The sequence below is a fragment of the Hyperolius riggenbachi genome, chromosome 7 (genome assembly GCF_040937935.1).
Source record: "Hyperolius riggenbachi isolate aHypRig1 chromosome 7, aHypRig1.pri, whole genome shotgun sequence".
NCBI lineage: Eukaryota > Metazoa > Chordata > Amphibia > Anura > Hyperoliidae > Hyperolius > Hyperolius riggenbachi.
The window spans coordinates 233,737,281-233,761,591 of NC_090652.1; the positions used below are offsets into that span (position 1 = coordinate 233,737,281).

Genomic DNA, 24,311 nt, shown 5'->3' on the forward strand with positions numbered 1-24,311 from the left:
ATTTTCATTTGATCAGATTGTAATAATTTAATCGGAGGGTCGATCGTCCGCCAAGTCGCCTGGTGCATGTATGTTGTACGTATGCTTATTGTATGTTAATGTCTTGGTGTCAGATTCAAAGTACTCCTTCAGAGGCCTTGCGGAGCCTATACCTTACTGGGTCAGAGCTATTTTGGCTGCACAATTGTGGCATGCACAATAATAGGCAAATGGTTTAATGTGTTTGGCTGATCAGTGTATTATAATACTTAAAGGACCTCTATTGCGTAATATTGTAACATTTAAAATGCATATATAAAAAATTTACATTGCTCCTAGAGTAAAAAGCACTATAAATAACCTTCTCCCTATGTTGCAGTCACTTACAGTAGGTAGTAAAACGCTTTTTGGACTAGTCCAACTCCTCATAGGAGATTCTCAGTATTTCTCCTGAAAAAGATCTGTACAAAGATGTTGGCCAGCCTACTTCCTGATTTGCACACTATCTTGGAAGTTGGGCAGAGCAACTACAGTTCAGTAAATGCTTTTATAATTAAAGAAAGCGTCCCCCCACAGGTAACGAATATGTCCAAAACCTTCCAGATCTGTCAGACTTTCACCACCTACTGTAAGTGACAGCAGCATATGAAAAAAAGTAATTCACGGTGCAGAAATATACATTTTATATGCATGTATTTAAAATGTTAAATTTTTTTAGCGATAGTTGTCATTCAAAGATGTACAAGACAGGGCATAATAAAGGAAAAAGCCAGGGGAACATAAGTAAGGCGCTAACTTTTTTGTGGGGGTCAACCCCAGTAACTACATATTTTCCCTGTACACCCCAATGGTATGTTGACATTATTGTTGAAAACAGAACCAATTGTATAATAACCAAATATGATTCTTTTGTGGATCTCTGCTGTAGTGATCGGACTTGCAAACATTTTTCAGTGTAAATGCAATACTTCAGCAGCCAAAGTAAGTCCCTGTCACTTCTAAATAAAACTCATCTGAGATCTGTACACCTCATTTAAAATCAAAGGAGGACGATTCTTCCAAGCTCATGACTAGGTAATTGCTATGGTTTTCCTTCCACAAGTTTTGAGAAATCTGTTCTATTGTTACTTGATGTTATTTGGCCAGTTCTTTGCCAGGAAAGTGTTTTATGGCTGTAACTCCTTATTAGTGAGGGATGTTATAGCCTGATGATTCCCGACTGGAGGGAAATTGTCTAGTTGCATCGCTGAATATTAACTCTTTTATCGTGCCTATACACATTTTTTTTTAATCCAATCTTACCATTTCTATGTAGTATAAGGGTAAATTAAGTGAATATAGTGAAAGGATGATTTAGGCAGTTACCTTATATTATATAGAAATGGTAAGATTGGATGGAAAAAATGGTACCATGTATGAGCACCATTAGGCAGAGAAAGAAAAAAAGGAACACACCATAGGTATTTGTATACTTGCCACTGTACATACAGTCTATCTCTTCATGTCCCTTAAAGAGAATCTGTATTGTTAAAATCGCTCAAAAGTAAACATACCAGTGCGTTAGGGGACATCTCCTATTACCCTCTGTCACAATTTCGCCGCTCCTCGCCGCATTAAAAGTGGTTAAAAACAGTTTTAAAAAGTTTGTTTGTAAACAAACAAAATGGCCACCAAAACAGGAAGTAGGTTGATGTACAGTATGTCCACACATAGAAAATACATCCATACATAAGCAGGCTGTATACAGCATTCCTTTTGAATCACAAGAGATCATTTGTGTGTTTTTTCCCCCATACACTGAAGTTTCAGGCTGCTCTTTTCTTCCTGCAAACAGCTTTGCCCTTGTTTGTAATTCCTCAGTATGTGAAAGCCCAGCCAGCTCAGAGGACGATTTATCCAGTTGATTAGAGCAGCTTCTCTCTTATCTAAATAACACACAGGCAGTGTGCATAGAGGGGCCAGGAAGAGTGAGTTCATAGCAGAACCACAACACTGAAGAACTTGGCAGCCTTCCAGACACAGGCCGAAAAGTCTGACAGGGGAAAGATACATTGATTTATTACAGAGACTGTCATAGTAGAAAGTGCTGCAGTTAGCCAGAACACATTAGAATAGCTTTTGGAACATGTAGGATGATAAAAAACAGGATGCAATTTTTGTTACGGAGTCTCTTTAAAGTTCCCTTTAATGTGCAAGAGAGTTAAAGGGTTACTTTAAAGAGCCACAGAGTTCCACTATTGCTAATTGTCATTGGGCTGATGGATGATGCATTGTAATGAAATTTTGATTCTCTCCCCTAGTGACGAAGATTGTGTGCGCTGAACAGTGCGATGGCCGCTGCTATGGACCTTACGTTAGCAATTGCTGTCACCGGGAATGTGCTGGCGGCTGCTCTGGACCCAGAGACACCGACTGCTTTGTACGTTGCCTGTCATTTCTCTTTCCACCCACCACAACCTGTTCTCACCCAGATTTAATGTTCCAACGCCTACTAAACTCTCTCTCCCCTCCCATACATTTCTTCTCCGAAAATAGCTGTTCGTTCAGCTCTTTCATATCTTTCTCCCATTCCGGATCGCATTACCCATCAGCCTGCATTAGCCCTGGCAGATTTCATAAGTTTTACAAATAAGAATTTGAACGTATCCTTGTGCTAATGCATATGATTTATGGCTTTCGCTAGAACACTTTGCAGACTTAAGAATTACCATTTTGCTTTGCCTCCAAATCCCCACCACCTGCTTCAGGAGACATTCTTAACACCCTTCAACGAGAATGTGTTCATGTTTAGCTACAGAAATCTGTGTTATAATGAAAACACGACAGCCTGTTTTATGAGGTGAAATGTTGTACACTTGAAGCTATAGGTACCACGTGAGAAGACCAGATCCAGTGTAAAATAAAATAATAACTTATTGCCAGTATAGAATAGATTCAGCAAGGAAGTAAAGCTGTGATCACATCAATGATTGTGTTGCATTTTTTGCTCTTTTGTAATTTTTAGATGTTTGCAGACAGCCGAGCTTTATTTTCACTTCGCGCTTCACTAATCTATAGTTATAAAAGGAAAAACAGGGGGAGGGAGAAAATCAAGAACCAATATACTGTAAGCCAGAAGTTTTGAATCAGCTTGATACCATTTATTGGCTAACTTAAAAAATACATTAAGAGTAAGCTTTTGGCTATTGTGCCTTCATCAGACTCTGCATGCTGAAAAGATGTAAGAGCACACAGCTATATACATGCAACATAAAAAAGGGGATACATAGATTTGTTTTAGGAAACGTAAATACATACCAATAACCCTTTAGCAGCCAATTTATTTAGAGGCTTGCAAGTGCTCCAGGGCAATTTATTTTAGCGCATTTTTTTATTTCTTATTTTTTTTATATTTTCTTGCTACTAATTAGTACTGCTTTCATGTGTATTTATGGCCACTTGCCACTAGAGGGCAGTGTGAGGCAATAACATTCAGAGGCACTAAAGTGAAATAAAGTTATTAAAAATAGGTTAAAGAAAACCTGAACTGAAAATTAAAAGTCAAAATAAACATACACAAGTCATACTTACCTCCCGTGTAGTCTACTCATCAATCTCTTTCTCCCCTCCCGCATCCTGTTAGTCCACTGTGATCGACGGAATTCTCCGTCCTCCATTTTGAAAATGGCCATTACCCCATAACAACTTTCTGGTCAGCACACTGTTAAACTGTAACATCGTCCACTTGAGCCATAGGGAAACATAGACATTACTGGGCACATCAGTTGTCCACTCAGCTATAACTGACAGTAACTGATAAATAACTGACAGCAACTGATATATTTCAGTTCTGACAAAATGTTGTCAGAACTGGAAGGGATCCTTGTCAGAAGCAAATGGTGAGCTTCTGAGAGGAACTGATAGCAAGGTAACTATTTAATGTTCATTCGAAGTTACTTCCTGTGTTTATTTTAAATAATTTTACTCAGTACAGGTTCCCTTTAAAGTAAGTTTGCCTCCTCTCAGGGAAAAAAAACTCAATGGTAAGGTAAAGAACTGTAATTTCCTTGACCGAAATGAACAAAACTCTCATAGATTGCAATGTGTTTCATGAAATTAGGCTCCTACTTCTTCAGGCATGTAAAAAGAGCAAAATGTCCAATAGGCTTTGTTCTCTTTATATGCCAGAAGAAGCAGTAACTTAGTCCTGTGAAATGCATTGCAATCTGTGAGCGTTTTGTTGGTCACTATTGTTTTTCAGTTCATGGGCACCAGCCATGCATCCCAAAGCAATTTTATAGAACACATGTTAATTGGGGTGCTGTTATACAATAGTGTTGGTCGAACATCTCATTTATCGATTTGATGGCCATTCCATTGAACAGGCCAAGATTTTCCGGAGGATTGAATAACAAAATTTGAATTGCATTTAAAATGACCCTGAGCACAGCTAAAAAATGCCATACTGAACCAACGTGGTGCTTCCTCCAGCCCCCTGTAGTCCCTGAAGTCCCTCGGCATCCTCTGGGCTCCTTCCGTCCTCCTGCTGGTTGCTCCATTACCTGCACGACCCGGTGGGAGTTGTGTGCACTTGCACATGCGTGACCTGTCCACACACCCATCTCCCTTGCGCACTCGTTACTTACTGTGAGCATCCTGCGCATGCACAGTTCTGGAAAGAATGAACCGAGCATATGCAGAATGCTCATGGTGACAGGTGCCCAAGCAAAGGGGCAGGTGGATGGGTTGCGCAGCTATTGTAGCCACCAGTAGGAGAACAGAGGGAGCCCAGAGGACACCGAGGGACCTCATGGACTACAGGGGTCTGGAGGAAGCCCCAGGTAAGTTCAGTTTGGCATTTTTTAGCTGTGTTCAGGGTCACTTTAAGTCAATGGAGTCCAAATATGCATTTAATAGCAAAGACCCCATGATAAAAATTTAAAGAAAAGTGTTTTTTAAACGTGGGAAAGTGACAAGTTTGTACTGCTCTGCCAATCAGCAAATGTAATCACTGCTGGCCAGGATAAGCTCTCTGTCTGGTCTCTACACTCTGCTCCCCCTTCCTCCTCTGCTGAATAGACATGCCCTTGTGTTAATAGCCGAGTCACTTCAGCATAGAAGAGAGGGTAGCAGAGTGAAGAGAGGATGGAGAGAGCTTTTAGCTGGCAATAATTACATTTGCTGATCAGCAGAGATTAGCAGATCTCAGCATTGAAAGTTAACTTTTTTTTCACACTGGTAGATGCTTCCAGACTTTCTTTTATGTACCTAAGGCCCAGTGCACACCAAAAACGTTTGCAGATCTGCAAAACGTTTTTGAAGCAGATTTCAGAGCGGTTCTAGGCATCTTTTCTACACATGCCTAGCGTTTTTTGGAGCGTTTTTGTTTTTTCAGATTACAAATATTGTTACAGTAAAAGCTGTTACTGAACAGCTTCTGTAACAAAAACGCCTGGAAAACAGCTTTGATCTAGCGTTTTTCAGAGCAGTTTTCCACTTTCCTATACCTTAACATTGAGGCAGAAACGCCTCAGAAATCTAACAAATGCTGCAGCCCCTGAGTTTGCGTTTGTGGAAAAAACGAACCGCTCTGGTGTGCACCATCCCATTTACTTTCTTTAGCCAAACAGTTTCCCCCCTGCAAGCGTTTTAAAAAACGCTTCAGAACCGCTCTGGTGTGCACCAGCCTGAAGAGTAGGTAGCTCAATTTTAGGCTAGGGAGCTGAATCCCACTTTAATGTCAGATTCAGAAGGAAGTCAGGAATACATATAGATGATTTTTTTTACATGCCCAGGGTTCTCCTTTGATATCTAATTGTTTCAACAATTTTATTAGAAGGTATAAAATAATAACAAGTACAGTGCAAGTAGTCCACACAAGATATAGCACATAAGTAGCGTGAGTGTATAGAGGACTGGGTTTTGGTTCAAATAAATACAGAAATAGCCATGACGTTCTGATAGATAGTTTCCAGGAAAAAAATGGACCATGGCCACCTGGGGATTGCCCTTCTCTTTGATATCAGTGTTTGTTAACCAATAACTCAGGGTTCAGTTTACCAAAGTTAGACCAGAAACAGATAGTGTGATTCTGTAGGCTATCACACAGTGCAAATTACACTGAGCCTTATTTAAAGTGGGAATAAACTACAACATAATATTTGATTAAAAAAAGTTGTCCTACTTTTTCTCATACACTTATCATATTTGCTTTTGTGCACAAGTATTATTGTCCATTTATAAGTTCTCAAAGTAAAGTTTATCTTCTCGGAAAGCTGCCATTGCATTTTCTGCATAACTGTGATATTTATATATTATAATGTATGCAGTGATCACTTCTCAGGTCTCTTTGGTTCTACAATGTGTGCAGATCAGTTTCAGCATGCTGCTGGCTGTATACTATTTGTACCTGACAAAGGAATGTAAACAAAAGATGATGTATAATAATGAGATAATATATCTCTTTGGATGTGGCAGGGAGTTTTCCACTGGAGAATAAAGTGCAGTGTTTAACTGTTTGAATGCTGTTCTGCTTAAAAAATTATTTTAGCGCAAAGAAGAAATGCTGAGTTTCATACATGTTTAATTCATCCTGTGAAACTTGTTTAAAATGTAGCACCTTAAAACAGTAAAAACCAAACGTTTCCTCGCATAATCCATAAATGAACATTCTGAGTGATAATTTTCTATTCCGTGCACCTGAGGAATAAAGCACTGCTTTACAGACTTTCACACACGTCTGCCCTGAAGGTTATTACCACGAGGTAAACCTGAAACTCGCACTGAAAATACACAGCCATGCTCTATATTCAGACAAGATGTGCTATGATTATTTTATAAGTTGAAGGTTAAAGATGTTCTGACAGCGCTCAGGATCACACGCTAACAGGAAATAAAACTAAATTGCTGCGTTAGCCAGTTCTGAATTTTTGATCGGACAGTAAGGGAGACCAGTCAGCATAAAATTGTCCATTTTTTCTCTCTCCCTTTTTTTCCCCTCACAGATCATTAAAAACAAGCTGAAACCTTCAGTTCATATTTCCTCTCCCAATGTATATCACCTCACCACTGTTTGTCAGCATCAGAAACAATAAAGTTGTGAGAAAAAAAAATTACAGTACAGTCAGCTTCCAGCAGCATACTTTTATAGGACTGTGTATATGAAGTACATGTAGGGAATGTAAAGATTTGTCTGTGGAGGGTGGGAGGACGAAGTCCCCCAGGAGACATCAGACCTACTTTCCCTCTTGTAGAAATGATAACCTCCCCCTGTGCAAATTCAATAGAAATGAATGTCAGCCCTATTCCCTAATTGGTAGTTTCGATCCCCAGCTAGAATTTAAACGGGTGGCGTAGGAGAGCAGCAGGCCAGCCCTCCGAAGTACAGATCATTAGTGTGTTCAGCGGGAATATAGGCAGCATCCGCTATTAACTGCTGTCACCAGCGCTACTCCTCAGCCTGCTGCTGTCAACCACTGTCAACAAAATATTTATTTTTGCATGTAGCTCTTTTTTTTATTTTTAGAAAAAAAAAAAGGAAATAAACAGAAGTTTTTAGAACATTTTCCACACAGAGGACACTTGGCAGCAGCTTGCCCTCCCTCCTCATTTCAATGCAGAGACTCTGTGTTCCTTCTGTCAGCTGAACCCGGGGGTGGCTGGATGGAATCTGGTGTTTGCTAGGGACACAGGCACGCAGGAGAATTGATAGATGCTGTGTTTGTTACAGTCAGGGAAATTAGCTGGTAAACTTTTCGTGTTGGAAGTATGGAGCACAGTTCCCAAAGCGTCTTGATGTGTGAAACAGGAAGCAATTAGCATTCTCAACCCGTTCTCTCTTCTCAGGCCTGCATGAAATTTAATGACAGCGGATCTTGCGTCACCCAGTGTCCACAGCCCAACATATATAATCCAACAGCCTTTCAACTGGAGCAAAACCCTAAGGCCAAGTATGCCTACGGAGCCTTCTGTGTGAACAAATGCCCACGTAAGTTTATTTAAGCATTGCTATGGGTCACAGGTGTCTATCTGCAAAATAATGGCTTTGCCACTTGGGTGAGAATGTGGTAGCCAGTTCATAATGTCCACTTCTCAACAATGAATTTCTTAAAAGACCACTATTGTGAAAAATTGTAAAATGTTAAACAAATATTTTTTTTTACCATGATGCTATAACGTAAGGTAGGTAGTAAAAAAGTTGACATATCTGGCAGATTTTGGATTAGTCCATCTCCTCATGGGAGATCTCTTCATGGGAAATTCTCAGTATTACCTTTATTCTTTATAAAAGTACTCTTAAGGTAGTCATACATCTAGAGATTCTGGTTCAATCGACAAAGCAATCAACTTTATTAAGCGATCTCCTTCAGTATGGTTGATCGAAAGTCGATGGACTAGTGGCCCACACACTACAAGCTATATACTATGCGATTTACGTTCACTAATCCATCTGACCAACGTTGCATCTCTCTGAATCCAAAAATCGATTCAGAGTCGACCGAATGACGTGAACAGTAGCTGATTCTTGTGTGATCGATATCTTGCATCCTACTCGATCGACTAAGATGGTCCATTCAACATAATAGCAGTCACTTTTCATCGATTGTGGCATACTGGAAACGCTGGATTCTCTCTCGATTCTATAAAATGATCAAATGAAATGGTCGATCGTACAGCCAAATAGCTAGATGTATGGTCACCTGTATTGGAAAGGATCTATACAAAGATGTCAGCCAGCTCCCCTATTTCTTTGCACACTATTTTGAGATTGAGCAACTTTAGTCCATAGGACAACAGTTTTGATGAGTCTGGCTGATATTCTAACAGAACTTGATACTCATTATATGACAGTTCCATATACTAACTGTAGGATTTTTTTAGGACGCCATTTCTATTTTCAGGATATCATTTATTTATTTTATTATTTATATATTTTAAGTATTTATATAGCGCCAACATATTACGCAGCGCTGTACAGAGTATATTGTCTTGTCACTAACTGTCCCTCAGAGGGGCTCACAATCTAATCCCTACCATAGTCATATGTGTATGTACAGTGGGTTGCAAAAGTATTCGGCCCCCTTGAAGTTTTCCACATTTTGTCACATTACTGCCACAAACATGCATCAATTTTATTGGAATTCCACGTGAAAGACCAATACAAAGTGGTGTACATGTGAGAAGTGGATCGAAAATCATACATCATTCCAAACATTTTTTACAAATAAATAACTGCAAAGTGAGGTGTGCGTAATTATTCGGCCCCCTGAGTCAATACTTTGTAGAACCACCTTTTGCTGCAAATACAGCTGCCAGTCTTTTAGGGTACGTCTCTACCAGCTTTGCACATCTAGAGACTGAAATCTTTGCCCATTCTTCTTTGCAAAACAGCTCCAGCTCAGTCAGATTAGATGGACAGCGTTTGTGAACAGCAGTTTTCAGATCTTGCCACAGATTCTCAATTGGATTTAGATCTGGACTTTGACTGGGTCATTCTAACACATAGATATGTTTTATTTAAACCATTCCATTGTTGCCCTGACTTTATGTTTAGGGTCATTGTCCTGCTGGAAGGCGAACCTCCGCCCCAGTCTCAAGTCTTTTGCAGTCTCCAAGAGGTTTTCTTCCAAGTTTGCCCTGTATTTGGCTCCATCCATCTTCCCATCAACTCTGACCAGCTTCCCTGTCCCTGCTGAAGAGATGCACCCCCCGAGCATGATGCTGCCACCACCATATTTGACAGTGGGGATGGTGTGTTCAAAGTGATGTGCAGTGTTAGTTTTCTGCCACACATATCAATTTGCATTTTGGCCAAAAAGTTCCATTTTAGTCTCATCTGACCAGAGCACCTTCTTCCACATGGTTGCGGTGTCCCCCACATGGCTTGTGGCAAACTGCAAATGGGACTTCTTATGCTTTCTGTTAACAATGCCTTTCTTCTTGCCACTCTTCCATAAAGGCCAACTTTGTACAGTGCATGACTAATAGTTGTCCTATGGACAGAGTCTCCCACCTGAGCTGTAGATCTCTGCAGCTCGTCCAGAGTCACCATGGGCCTCTTGACTGCATTTCTGATCAGCGATCTCCTTGTTCGGCCTGTGAGTTTAGGTGGATGGCCTTGTCTTGGTAGGTGTACAGTTGTGCCATACTCTTTCCATTTCTGAATGATCGCTTGAACAGTGCTCCGTGGGATGTTCAAGGCTTTGGAAATCTGTTTGTAGCCTAAGCCTGCTTTAAATTTCTCAATAACTTGATCCCTGACCTGTCTTGTGTGTTCTGTGGACTTCACGGTGTTGTTGCACCCAATATTCTCTTAGACAACCTCTGAGGCCCTCACAGAGCAGCTGTATTTGTACTGACATTAGATTACACACAGGTGCACTCTATTTAGTCATTAGCACTCATCAGGCAATGTCTATAGGCAACTGACTGCATTCAGATCAAAGGGGGCCGAATAATTATACACACACCACTTTGCAGTTGTTTATTTGTAAAAAATGTTTGGAATCATGTATGATTTTCATTCCACTTCTCATGTGTACAGCACTTTGTGTTGGTCTTTCATGTGGAATTCCAATACAATTGATTAATGTTTGTGGCAGTAACATGACAAAATGTGGAAAACTTGAAGGGGGCCGAATACTTTTGCAACCCACTGTATATATTGTGTATTGTATGTATCACAGTCTAGGGCCAATTTTAGGGGGAAGCCAATTAACTTATCTGAATGTTTTGGGGATGTCGGAGGAAACCAGAGCGCCCAGAGGAAACCCACACAGGCACGGGGAGAACATACAAAAACCTTGCAGATGTTGACCTGGCTGGGATTCGAACCGGGCGAGAGCGCTAACCACTATGCCACTGCGCTGCCCCCAGGGTGGTGTGTGGATGGAGAGTGTTTAGTCCAGGCATAGTTTAGTATATTTAGCTGAGAACACTCTCCCCACAGGGAACCCATGCATGTGTTTATAATTGGTTTCATTTGAGTGCAATAAACTTAAAGCGGAATATAACCCTGCATTTCAACTTTGCTCTAAAACATTATTTACAGCATATTATATGCAACCAGCATTTTTTTTTTACTAGACCAGCATTGGAAGGGTTACACACAGAGCATTAAAGTTCTGTGGATAGAAATGCTGCCGCAGCTAAAGTTTAGTTAGATGCATTTAAGTAAACACAATGTAACAAGTGGTGAATGTTACACACTCTCTGGCTGTCCTCCAGCTCCTGCACAGTCAGAGAGTGTGTGTCACATTCCACACTTGTTACATTGTGTTTACTTAAATGTATCTATCTAAACTTCAGCTGCTGCAGCATTTCTATCCATGGAACTCTAAAGCTCCATGTGTAACCCTTCCAATGCTGGTCTAGTAAAAAAAAAAAATGCTGGTTGCATATAATATGCTGTAAATAATGTTTTAAAGCAAAGTTGAAATGCAGGGTTATATTCCGCTTTAATAGTTAACATTTTGTTTTAAGAGGATATAGTATTTTATATAGACACTGTAGTATGTGTATCAATGCACTTATCGCCCCGCTTTATAAACAGTGAACATGTCAGAATAGACAAATTTCCATTTGTATATATTTCATTAAAAAAATGTTTGCAGTTTTACAAAGAGGATTTGACTACCAGGTCCTTGACAGACAACGCATTTATATATATTTAAAAAAAAACAACATTTAGCTGTAATAACTTGTAAATTGGATTGTTTGTTTCAAAGCAGCCATTTCTACAAGTATCCTTCAGAAAGGAATAGCCATTTGCATTTATATGCTATTCAAAGTATCCTTACAGTGTAATGTAACTTGTATCTGTCAGGTTAATCTTTTTCCTCAGCACCGCTTGTCACTTGACTGCAGAGCACTAGTAACTGTTTGTTCAGCAGCATTAACATGATGCTCACCATCCCCAATCCCTTCAACCCATAGGTGTGGAGATGAGTGCTACCACAACAAAGGGATTGAAAACCTTTTAAAAAATATATGCTAAAAGTTTAGCTAAAGGAGATGGCTATTTAGAGAAATAATCAGATGACATAGTGGGCCATATCCTATTAGCTTTTCTCCAAGGCTTTCTGCAAAGAGATCATTTTTCATCTTACCTAAAAATAACTTTTCAACACTTTGCAATTAAAAAAAATACTAAAATGTAGGTAAAAAGGTAATATCAAACTTATTTTGAGTCATTTCTTGCTTTGTGAGAGCTTTAAAATTATTTTATTTATAAGGTTTGAAAGTACTTCCTTGGAGAAAACTCAAGAGAAAAGGTAATATAATATGGCCAGTGTATCTAAAATGACATAAAATGTTTCCTTAACCTCTTGAGGACCGCAGTCAAGGCCATTTTTACTAATAGGGTTACTGCAGCTTTAAGGCCTTGCTGTAGGGCCGTACAACTCAGCACACAAGTGATTCCCCCACCCCCTTTACTGCCGACTAACAGAGCTCTCTGTTGGTGGGCAATGATCACTCCTAGGATGTTTATTTTTGTAAATATTTATTTGATTTTTTTTTGTAATAAATATTCCCTTTTTTAAAAATATCCCTCCCTCCCCCGCCAGCCAATCAGCGCGATCGGTTGTCATAGGCTTCAGCCTATGACAGCAGATTGCTGTAGTGCCTCCCAGGGGGACATCCGTGCCACACAACTGTCCCCAGTACAACGCTGCCATAGATCGCAGCTCTGTACATAGTAAATAGACAGCGGTTTTGCCGTCTACCAGGCTCCTAGTGGTGATCGCCGCTGGAAGACTGATGGCGGAGCGGAGCTCCGTCATTCGTGCGGAGATGCGGGTGCGCATGATCTCCTGCAAAACCCCGCCCCAGGATTTCACATCGAGTAGCAGTCGTTTACAGGTTAATTGGTAAATTGAAATCGACAGTTACTTTCCAGATGACAGTTGTATACTTTTTTTTACTGTACTCTGCTTGTTTATGAACTGAAATTTTGCAAAGCTATCCATTATACCTATTTATTCTTCCTTGATAGATAACTTTGTTGTTGATGACAGTTCTTGTGTAAGAGCTTGTCCTAGCAATAAGATGGAGGTGGAAGAAAATGGGATCAAGATGTGTAAACCTTGTGCAGGAATATGTCCAAAAGGTAAGTAGGATTACTCTGCCCGCAGATAAGTAGTGCTTAAACAAGAAAAGGAAATGTATCATCCGAAACCTAGCGCATTCCCGCTGCAACTAAGGACTCATTCACACTTCTGCACTTGATGTGTGCTATGCTATCTGAGCTATGGCTAGACTTTTTTCCTTTTTTTAAATATTATTTTTGGTATAACATGTATGCCAAATGTATCATAAATACATAAGTAAACCTAAAACACAAATGACTTTTTAAAACACATTTAAACTAAAACATAGTTAGTGCCAGGAGCATAGCCAGAAATCATGGGGTCCTAAAGCAAAATTTTGGTTGCCCCCCATCATGGATACAAGGATGCCTAGGAGGAAGGTACATTGTCTGTGGAGACTCAGGAGACTCAGAGACGAGTTAAAGTATAGCTCTGATACTTAGATGGGGCTTCCTCCCACCCCATAAACACATCTAAGTCCCACGCCGTCCTCACGTGGTCTGCCGTTCCCTAGCAGTGATCTCCGTTACCAGCCTCAGTCGATGCCAGTCAGTGTCTACTGCACATGTACAGTAGACCCAAACTAACATCACTGAGGCTAATAGCTGAGCTCACTGCGGCTGAATAGCAGATCGTGGAAGGACGGCGTGGGACTTATATGTGTTTATAGGGCGGGAGGAAGCCCCGGGTAAGTATCAGAGCTATACTTTAACTCGTCTCTGAGCCTCTTTAAGTCTTTCCTGCCCTCCGCTTGCTACTCTGCATTTCAAGGGGCCCACCGCCAGTCTGCATGAGGCCCACTGCAGACCCCCTTATCACTGAGCCAATGAGACCACTAGGCCCCGTTTGGCTATTGGCCCCATAGAAGCTGCTATGGTGACCCCTATGCTCCTGGTTGCTGTATGTAAGACCTAGCAGACATGACCCCTCTATTAAAGAAAACCTGAAGTGAAAATTAACTGATGAAATAACAATTGTATGTATAGAACCAGTCATAAATACAGCTTTCCTGGAATCCCTGTTTCCTGCACTAAAGGTGTTTCTCAGTCACACAGCAGTTTTATGTGCTCTAATTAGTTATCAATGAGAACTAAGCTACTGCAGAGAATCAATACAGCCCATGATTTTTTAGCCCTTAGGCTGGGACCACATTTATCATTGTGAAAAATGTGCATGTCTTTCCACACACAATTTTTTTGTATACTATACGTGTATTTAAACTTGGACATTATTCCACTGTAGCTAATGAATGACATTGGTTTCCAGTACTAATACAAATTTGCTTGTGGAAAAAGTTGTACAGTTTTGACCAAGCAATGCAGTAAGAAAAAAGATTGAACACAGGCTAGTTCAGTGTAAGATTGGGACATTACATACATATGTTTATTTCATTATGTGACATTTCACTTCAGGTACCCTTTAACGATATTTTCCTATTTAACATGGCATGAGTGTATTATAGTCCACCAACAGTTATGAGCAGAGAGTGTAATAAAGCATGTCAGTCCTGCCATCAATGTAATCCCACCACCAGTCCCACCATTAGTGTAATTCCCATTCCAGTTCCACCACCACTAATACCCCCACAGTGCAAACTGTGCACATGGAGCATGTTGGAGGAGAGTTACTTTGCATACGCATATACAGGCATATAGTGAGCTAGGCGTAGGGAGAGCCCAATGATGGCTCATCCTGATGCTGCTCAAATACCTGGAGCCGTTAAGTACTATTCTATCTCCAAGTTATAGCAACTCAGCGGGAGAAGTAATTCAAAGTCTGTCGAACTCTGAATTACTCTTGCATGGGGTGCATAGTATAGCACTAGTTTTATAGCAGCACCCAGTTTCGCCACTAGGCACTAAGCACCAAAACAACCTGCTTCGAGTTACTCCTCCTTGTTTCAGCCATGGAGACTCATCATTACAGCCATTGCTTGCCCATGGGTTGCCTGCGTTATATAGTGTTATGCAGTGATATGGTAAATTATAGTACATTTTCACTTACTCTGTTTTAGCACAAAACTGAACATTTGGTATGTAAATTGTTGCCCTGGTTTTGCTAGCAGCAGAATCTAAAATACTGAAAGAGAACCTGAGCCAGTGGTATGCAAAGCATGCTACCTGATTCAAGAGACCAGCCAGATCAGGTAGAGCTGTCTTCTGCCACTTGAATAGATTTCAGCATAAAATAGATTTAAAATCTGTGTGCACTGCCTGCTGTGTCTCCTCATCTGTGTGCCCCCCCCCCCCCCCTCCCCTAGACATTTAGAGTGTAGGGACAGCAGAGCTTATGTTGATCTGTCCACTAGCATGTGTCTTCTCTCCACCGCCAGGGCTTCTTCTCCCTGTCTGTTCTCTTCCGAGGAGCTATGTGTCCCATGACTAAACATCAGAAGCCAAACACTAGGGGCACCATGCCATGCACCTTATGTGACCACTAGAGGTCGCTAGTGTTTGGCCGCTAATGTTTGTCATGTGACACACAGCTCCCTGGGAGTGAAGATACAGGAGGAATTCCCGGTGGCGTTGGAGTAAAGACTTGTGAGAAAGTGCTGGTGGACAAGTGAGAGTAGCTCCACTGCTGTGTAGGCCATCCCGAAATTATACACCAGAAGCCATGCACTCCTGACTCACTGCTGATCAAGCAAAGTCTTCTACCTGGCGCAATTAACCGAATCAATTGATTTTAACCAAAAATCAGTTGATTGGGCGTTGTTTGCTGCATTGATTTCTAGAAAATTTGATCAGATGATTGATTTGGTCAGATATCAACAAATAAAATGTGACTGATGTATGTCCACCTTTAGGATAGTTGCATTACTTACCTGATTAGATACTGGTTGGTGCTACCTAGTAATTATTCGGTGAAACTACTACCAATTATTAACTGTATTTATTTTTCTTATTAATCACATCAGGACACAAACACAAAATGTACAAGCTGAGTAAAGGAATGCTATGAGAGGTGCAAAAAGCAGACAGACGGATATATTTGTGATTTTATTAGGAATAAAATATCCATTTCCCTAAAGTCTCAAATGACACCCTGGGGAGATGTAAATTGCAGCCTACTTAGTAGGAATGTGGTATTTTAGACATTGAAATTCATGAAAACTTGCAGCAGCCACAGGATAATGTGAGTGATCAGGATGCCAAATGTCCACAGTCTGCACAGTTTAGCCTGTCCTCTGCCTTGCCGTCTAACAATGAGCTGCTAGTGCACTAAGTAGTGCATGTATATTAGAATGATGTTGATGTCATGTAATAAGAGGTGGCAAAATAGCTTATTGAACAATTTGTGTGTGTGTATGCGGGTGGGGGGGGGGGGGGGTTATTCTATGGCTCGGTTGACACAACACAGATTAAAAACTGATTTGGGTAAAAATGTGTCCATCAGACGGATCATTTTTTACATTGGTATAATTTTTTTTTCTCACTTTTTTATTGTAGGGTCAATGCAACAGATCCGTTGATCTAGAAATATCTGACGACTCCCTGTATTTGCATTCTATTTAGACAGTGTAAACTCGGTCTTAAAGTGTACAATTAAAAGCACCACATGGAAAGATTTTTTTCATCTGCCAATAGTAGAATATTGGTAATTTTAGCAATGTTCTACTACCACCTGTTATCTAATAGTAGCATATCGGAATTGTTACTGATATCCTACTATCGCCTACCTCAACCTATTCTGACACTAACCTTCCTTGTATATATACCTAACACTAATCTTCCCCAACCTAAGCCTAGCACTAACACCGATTTGGTAGTAGATGATGGTAGTTATGATGCTCCGCCTCATTTCTGATGCAATTTTATTAACTACAGCAGAACTTCTTCTCTGCTTTCATACCGGCTATTGCCAGTAATTGAGAATTTTGCTGCTGTAACCACTGTTTGCCAGTAAGAATAGGAGCAAGAGTGGTTGCCCATTTCACTTTCAGGCTTTATTTCTTCTCTGATAGCTGCAGACAGTGACCTTTCCACCAGGTTATCTTGGTACGCGCTTAAAGCCGCGCTGTGCCTGACCTGGGAACCGCCATAGACGTAATGTTATTACGTCTATAGCAACGCAGCAGGTTTTTATATCTAATACGGGTGCCGGCAATAACCAGACCCCAAATTATTACTCCCTTCGAGTTGCTGCGACTTGGAGGGGGAATAGTATTTAATGCTGCCTGGAATTTCAACAGAAGCAGGGTGAGTCATTATTCAACTCTGCCTTTGCCCAACTGTCCGGGTGGTCAAATAATACATACTCCCTCCAGGGTGCTGTATACTATCTTGTTGTGGCTGTCACATGAATGCGCTGTGGGGAGACTACAAATAGGTTATTCAACTGCAATCTTCCTAAGGCCTGTGGATATGGACTATTCTACTGTCCAACGCCATTAGTACAGTATGTTCATGTTATGCCATTTTTCAGGTGGTTAAAAACAATAAAAACAGGAATTACTAGCAGTGTACATTATAAAAATTGTTAAGCGATTAATTTATGGAGTTATCACATAACTGATTACTTTGATAGTTGTCCTTTAAATTATGGTTTTTGTACTGTTGTAACATTATGTTTCTCTGTCTAGTGTGTGATGGAATTGGAACAGGACCCCTTAAACCATCCCATACTGTGGATTCCAGCAACATTGATGAGTTTATAAACTGCACAAAAATTAATGGGAATCTCCTGTTCCTGGTGACTGGAATTGAAGGGTAAGTGTAGAAAATATGCATCAAAAATGTCATCGTAATGCTACATTTACAGTGGAACATTGCATTGCGCATTCTGCAAAAGCAGGAGCGCAACACAAAAGAGGCGAAAAGTCATATTGTGCGTTAAAAGTGCACTGGTACTGAAAGTCCCCGACATACGAAGGGCCGACTTACGAACGCCCCGCCAATACAAATGGCATGGATTCTCTGTTTCCATGGGAACAAGTCAAACATTTTTTTTTCAAATTGGACGTGTAGTTTTTTGAGAAAATCAATTTTAAAAAAAATCAAAGAAAAAATGGCTTTTAAACTTGTATAAACAGGTACAAAGGGCAGATGTGACACAGAGGTGTACACTGGTGGAACTTGGGGGCACAGAGGAGGTACAGGGGACAGGGATGGCACAGTGTTCTGACTTAACCTCCTTGCCGGTCTAATTAATCCGGCAAGGAGGCAGCGCAGAACTCTTTTTAAATTTTTTTTCTTCTAAATCATGTAGCGAGCCCAGGGCTCGCTACATGATAGCCGCTGAGCGGCGGTATCCCCCCACCCACTCCGATCGCCTTCGGCGATCAGAGTAAGCAGGAAATCCCGTTCAGAACGGGATTTCCTGCAGGGCTACCCCGGTCGCCATGGCGACGGGGCGGGATGACGTCACCGACGTCATGGACGTCGGGACGTCACAGGGAATCCCGATCCGCCCCTCAGCGCTGCCTGGCACTGATTGGCCAGGCTGCGCAGGGGTCTGGGGCGGGGGGCGGCTCGGCAGTGGCGATCGCAAACTACACGCAGCTAGCAAAGTGCTAGCTGCGTGTAGGAAAAAAAATTATGCAAATCGGCCCAGCGGGGCCTGAGAAATCCTCCTGCGCAGGTTACCCCGAGCTAAGCTCGGGATAACCGGCAAGGAGGTTAAGAATAGATTCAGGTTAAGAATGAACCTACAGTCCCTATCTCGTTCATTAACTGGGGTCTACCTGTATATGCAAAATATGTTTCCTGTGCCTGTTAACGCATTTTGCGGAACTCCAGTGCATGCATCACCTTATTCCTGACAGATCTGTTGCACCACACTGCTAACACTCCAATGTGAACGTACTATTACAATATAATCATATTGCAAAAGCAATGTGATTATATTGTCTGACACAACACACTGCAATGCCCCACTGTCAACATAACCTCAAGGATAAAGGAGTTGATTATTTTTATTAATATTATCAATAATATGCATTTATTTATGCCTGATCCATTTTCTGAAATACATTTCAGAGGACATTAAACAATTCACATCACTAACTGCTTACAATCTAATGTCTTTACTACTGTCTAGTGCCCTTTGGGAATCCAATGAAACTATTAGCATATTTTTAGCATCTAAAAACAACAGGGTGCCTGGAGGAGACCCTACCAAAATCATGAATAGCATATGTACTCTATGCAGACAGTGGATGGGCCTGGATACAAGCCTGGGGACCAGGCTTCGTACTGGTGGGTCCTTGGTGGTAGATTTTTAGCACCACAGGGCAAGAGTGCTATCCACTTATCCTTAACATTAAACAAATGTTTTACGACTGAAGAAAAAGAAACGGGTGTGTGCTCTGACCAGGTTCACCTGACTATATACTGGCTGCCTAATTGTCTATTGACTAATTAAGATAGCATAGCATTTGCTGATAGCATAGCTTGCCAGAATATGAGGCTCAATGCGTTCCCTGCAGTAGTTGGCACACAAAAGATCCATTGCATCTCAACAGGGGCGCTGCATGTAGGCCTCCTATACCCCCATATAGATGTGGTTTTTTTTGTTTTTTTTGGGGGGAGGGTGCTAAATGTTTACCTAATTATTATTATAATTTATATCTATAATGCTGACTGACATCCTCCACAGTTCAGTGTCCCTCATGGGCACTCAGTATTATATCTACCAAAGCCTTTGTCTAATGTCCCTAATTCTGGGAATACACAATGCAATTTCCTGTCAGATCAAAGGGAATCGGATGAATATTTCTGTCATGTCCTATCAGTTTTGAGAAAAGGATTGATTTTGCGAAGTTGTCATTAGAAAATTGATTCCTTTATCGATGCGGTACAATTTGGACATGTACACATGCTATCACCCATTGATCGAACAGGAAATTGCATCGTGTGTTCTCAGCATAACATTCTCTAAGGCAAAAAAAGGTTTTACCAATTTTTAATCAGAGGGTGAGGGACTTGCATAACTTGCTTGAAAAATTGCATATAATACCTATATCGCTTTATTAGGAATAAAAGTGTTGGAAAAAAGGCAGGATTTTGAGTAGGGATGGCTGCAGAAATTCCGATTTCCGCCAGTGCCAATTTCAGATAATTGTTTTTCCAACTTCTAATTTTCTGTTTGTCAATTTCAGTTTTTCCGGTTTTTGATTTTCCATTTTTTTCTATTTCCATTTTTCCAATATCTGATTTTCCGTTTTACTGATTTTCTGAAGAGTGCAAGGTAGTCCCCGGTTTACAGACGCCCAACTTACGAACGACCAGCCAATACAAACGGCCCGATCCCGTCGCGATTATATCATTTCCGTGGGGGAAGTTTGAAGAAGCGGTTTAAAACATCCCGACTTAAGAACGGATTCAAGTTAAGAACAGATCTACAGTCCCTATCCCGTTCTTTAACCAGGGACAACCTTTATTGTATTTGTCATTTTTTGCATTATCGGATGAAAAAAATCACAAATACACTACTCCTCAGAATCAGAAATCGGTAAAAAAGATCAACAAGGGAAATCGAAGAAAACAGAATCTTGTGATTGGTCTAAAGGTTCCGCGGTAATCCGATTTTTGCTGTAAAACTCAGCATTCTCTGATTAGTTCAATTCTTGCGAGTTCTTTCATTGGGCTAAAATTACTGAGTTGCAGTAAATAGTATTCCCGCAGTATTCCTATTTCCCTGCAGAATCCAAATGAGCATCCCTAATTTTGAACCTAGGGTGCTCTTCCAAGACTAGATTAATGGCTGCCATACACTATTATATGGTCAACCTTGTGAATGATACAGGTTTTAATCTGAAAATCAACAGAAATCTGAATATCCTCTCCCTTGCTCACACTTCACTCAGTTAATAAAAGAACAGGCTTTCCTAATCTGTTTTGTTACATCTTGCAATCAAAATTTGATCAAGAAACAGCTTTTCATAATGTTGCTACTGAATCAAAGTTGTAATCTGTCCAGAAAAGTCCAATAGTACATGGTAAGCTTGACACAGTTTTCAGTTTTCTTTCCTCTTGAAACACAAGCACAAGCTATATATACAGTATATACTGTATACTGTATATATCAGAGGCATAACTACAAATCATGTCCAGGGGCAAACTCAGGATTTTCAAGGGGGGGATTCCTGATAGGTCTCCCTCAGCCTCGCACAATACAGTATAATAATATGGTAGGACATCATGCTGGGTACACACAATGCAATTTACCACCTGACTGACAGGATCTGGCAAATATTTCCTAAATGCTCCCGATCGACAATGGGATTAATCAGCAGCAATTTGGATACAGATTATAATGAGGACAGCAGACATAGCTAATGATGGGGAAAGTGAAGCATTCACACAGCAGGGCACCAGGCTGTGCTCATATACCTTACTGTGTTAAGTTCCCCTAAACTGCTCCATGCTCTGTACACACCCTGCTGCTCCCTGCTCTGCACACAAACTGCTGCTACATCCAAAGTGAACTGTAGCAGGGAAAGAAAGGGGGCAGTGCTGTGATACCTGAAGATATTCTGGTGTCTCAAACTTTGATGAAGCCGCCAAGTGTTTACACCCTTTCCCTTGCTTACCCCTGGGGACCATCACAGCCTGGGGTCCCATCTTGCAAGGGTCATAAATCTAGTATGGACATCGTAATCTTCAAATCCTTAGCAGGTGTAGCCACCAAAACACCCAATGTGAAGGATGGACCCCTTTATTGGAGGGAGTGAAGAAGTAGTTGGGGCCCCCTTACAGCTCTGCCCCACCCCTACCCGCAGTTCCAGGAGCTGCTCCCCTGTAGTTACATCCTTGCTATATATGTTGGCCTTTTTACCACCCGGCCAGATGCTGTTTTTTAATCTACATTTCAATAATAAACATTGGCTGAGCCTTACTTACGTGAATGGGCTCATTTTAACTATTTGCTGTGGAGAGATCCTTAATGTTTTATGTATTAAATGTGTCTACCAGGGATGGTCGTAGTCAGCCAACTTCGCTACGCTGGAACTACGCGTATTTTTACGCAAATACGCTTCGCAATCTACGGCTATGTAATCAGAAACTACACTACATTTGCATTTCGTAGACTACGTGTTAAAATACGCAAGCTTCGCGTAGAGCGAAGCGTAGTTGATGCGACCCCTTATGCGGAAACATTTTCGCAATAATCTTCAACCTATTTGCAAATATAAACTAATATAAGCATACATTCCACTTTCCAATGCGGAATTGTATGCGTATAAAAGGTCAATAATATTTCTGCGAATGCGCAATGATCCATATAGATGCAGTTACCGCACGCATAGTTGACTTCGCAATACATACATCAACTACGCGTAGCGGGCGAAGCTTCGCATAGCGGGACTACGACATCGCGGAAATGCGTAGGTGTAGTTCTTAAACTTCGCCTACGAACTACGATGTGTAGTTGCGTACTATGACGCGTAGATTCACGCTGGCATAGTTTATGAGCAACCCTTGTGTCTACAGCTAACATTCTCTCTTGATTGTCTTTAGCTGGACAGTACAACGTTGACAGTGGATCAGCTGTATTGTATGTGGATGTACAGTATGTGTGACAATAGCAAGTACCGAGCATCACTGCCATTACACAACAGAACTTTTCAGGAGATTAAATGTGAATAGAATTCAGATCAGAAAAAAACATATTTGAGTCGTACACCTCATATGATACCTTTGTGAATGAAGGAGAAAAAGAATGAAAAAAAGGGCCGTTGCTAAAAAAATATGTAGCAACAATACACTGAATCATTCCTTTTCTAAAGTATTTAGATTACTGTTCTTGTTTCGTAACTGAACTTCAGCTGACTTACATCAAAGCAACTTGTCAAGCATCTATATTTAACACTCAATCTAGGTACACACTAGATTTTCAGCAGCCATTTGTTGTCCAGGAAACCGTTTCACGCTCTATTGATGGTACCAGGGTCCCCTGACATCACTATAAATGCTGTTTGGGATGGGTTGTGTTTTATCACTAATGACCAATCTTTATTGGTCCTCTATTATAGTTAGTGTTCAACTTCGGGAGAATGAATTCATAAACCCAAAATTTCCTGCACACCAAACTTCAGCACCTGAAGCAGTGGACAGCATCATGAGGAGTTGACTCACTCGTGGCTTACATTGAAAAAGGAATCATCCATGGCAAGTAAAGCTCAGTGTGAACTGCAAGTGAGTGAACTCCCTGTGACCCTGTCCACTGGTTCTGGTGCTGAAGTGTGGCGTGCGGGTTAATGTGGATTTCTTTTGTTGTCATTCATCAACACTAATTATAGTCCTCAAATAGGGGAACTTGTCACTCATACAGGACGATAAGAGGGCCCAGGGATGAATAAAACTACGTTAAAAACACATATAAACAAAAAAGGAGGAGGTGGCTTACCTTAGTTATGACAGTCTCAGAAGACAATAACATTTTATCAGCACAGGCAATGCAGTTCATGGGTCTGAGTCCAGTTCTTCAGGCCAGTTAACAGCATCGAAAGGTTAAGCAGCCAGGATGATGAGCAACTCTCAATTAGTTTAATTCATCCTTGGTCATCTCTTATCCCTTGTTGTGCTTATACACCCCCCATCATTTTGGGTTAGAAGGGTACACCTGACACCACATGGTTTACACCATTGTGTAGGCCTGTGTCCATTTGTTCACCAAGAGAGTGACCGCATCCTGTCCAGGTTGGCCTCTCCGAGTGGAGTCAGGTCTTTCATTTCCACCTGCTTCAAGTGGTCGGTTGGCCCTTGTGCAACCCACCTTTGTGAGTAACTATCTGTTCAAACAGATGTTTGAACAGATATTTCAAAAAATTATTATTTGTTATTTTCATTACATAGTGCGCTATTCTGGCTCCCGTTGTCTCTGTGCTTTCTTTTTAAGTTTGGAACAATGTGAAGGAAAAAAAAAAAAAAAAAAAAAAAAAAAAAAAAAAAAAAAACCGAGAGCCCAATATAGTGTAGTACGTCTTGACAAATGGAACAAGACAAAACAATAAGAAATATACTCACAAGTCTGGGTTACCACTAAGGCAACCACTGAAGATGCAGGTGGGGAGAATTGTAACCTGACCCCACTCAGGTCTAAGAAGTCGCTCTCTGTAGACTGGAAAAACGGGGATGCACCCCTCCACCAAGGGTGGACTAGATCAACAAATGAGGAATAACAGAGGCGCCAGATAAGTATAAAAGGCTTAAAAACCGCTTAAAAGGAGGGGGGTTGGTGGTTACCGCCCTCAGGTACAGAATGACTAGTCAATCGGTCATATATAAATAATTTATTTTGAAATCTCCAGGCAAGCTTGCC

The 24,311-nt window shown here is 40.9% G+C and overlaps 1 protein-coding gene across 5 annotated transcripts in view; it reads left to right on the forward strand.

Annotated features, from left to right (window-relative positions):
• Positions 1-24,311, forward strand: part of ERBB4 (erb-b2 receptor tyrosine kinase 4) — a 1,342,090-nt gene that overhangs the window by 876,927 nt on the left and 440,852 nt on the right. For all 5 annotated transcript variants that reach the window (XM_068245390.1, XM_068245391.1, XM_068245392.1 and 2 more), the window contains 4 exons: positions 2,280-2,398; positions 7,804-7,945; positions 12,953-13,066; positions 17,629-17,755. In XM_068245390.1, the coding sequence (XP_068101491.1) occupies positions 2,280-2,398; positions 7,804-7,945; positions 12,953-13,066; positions 17,629-17,755 (502 nt within the window). The remainder of the gene's footprint in view (positions 1-2,279; positions 2,399-7,803; positions 7,946-12,952; positions 13,067-17,628; positions 17,756-24,311) is intronic.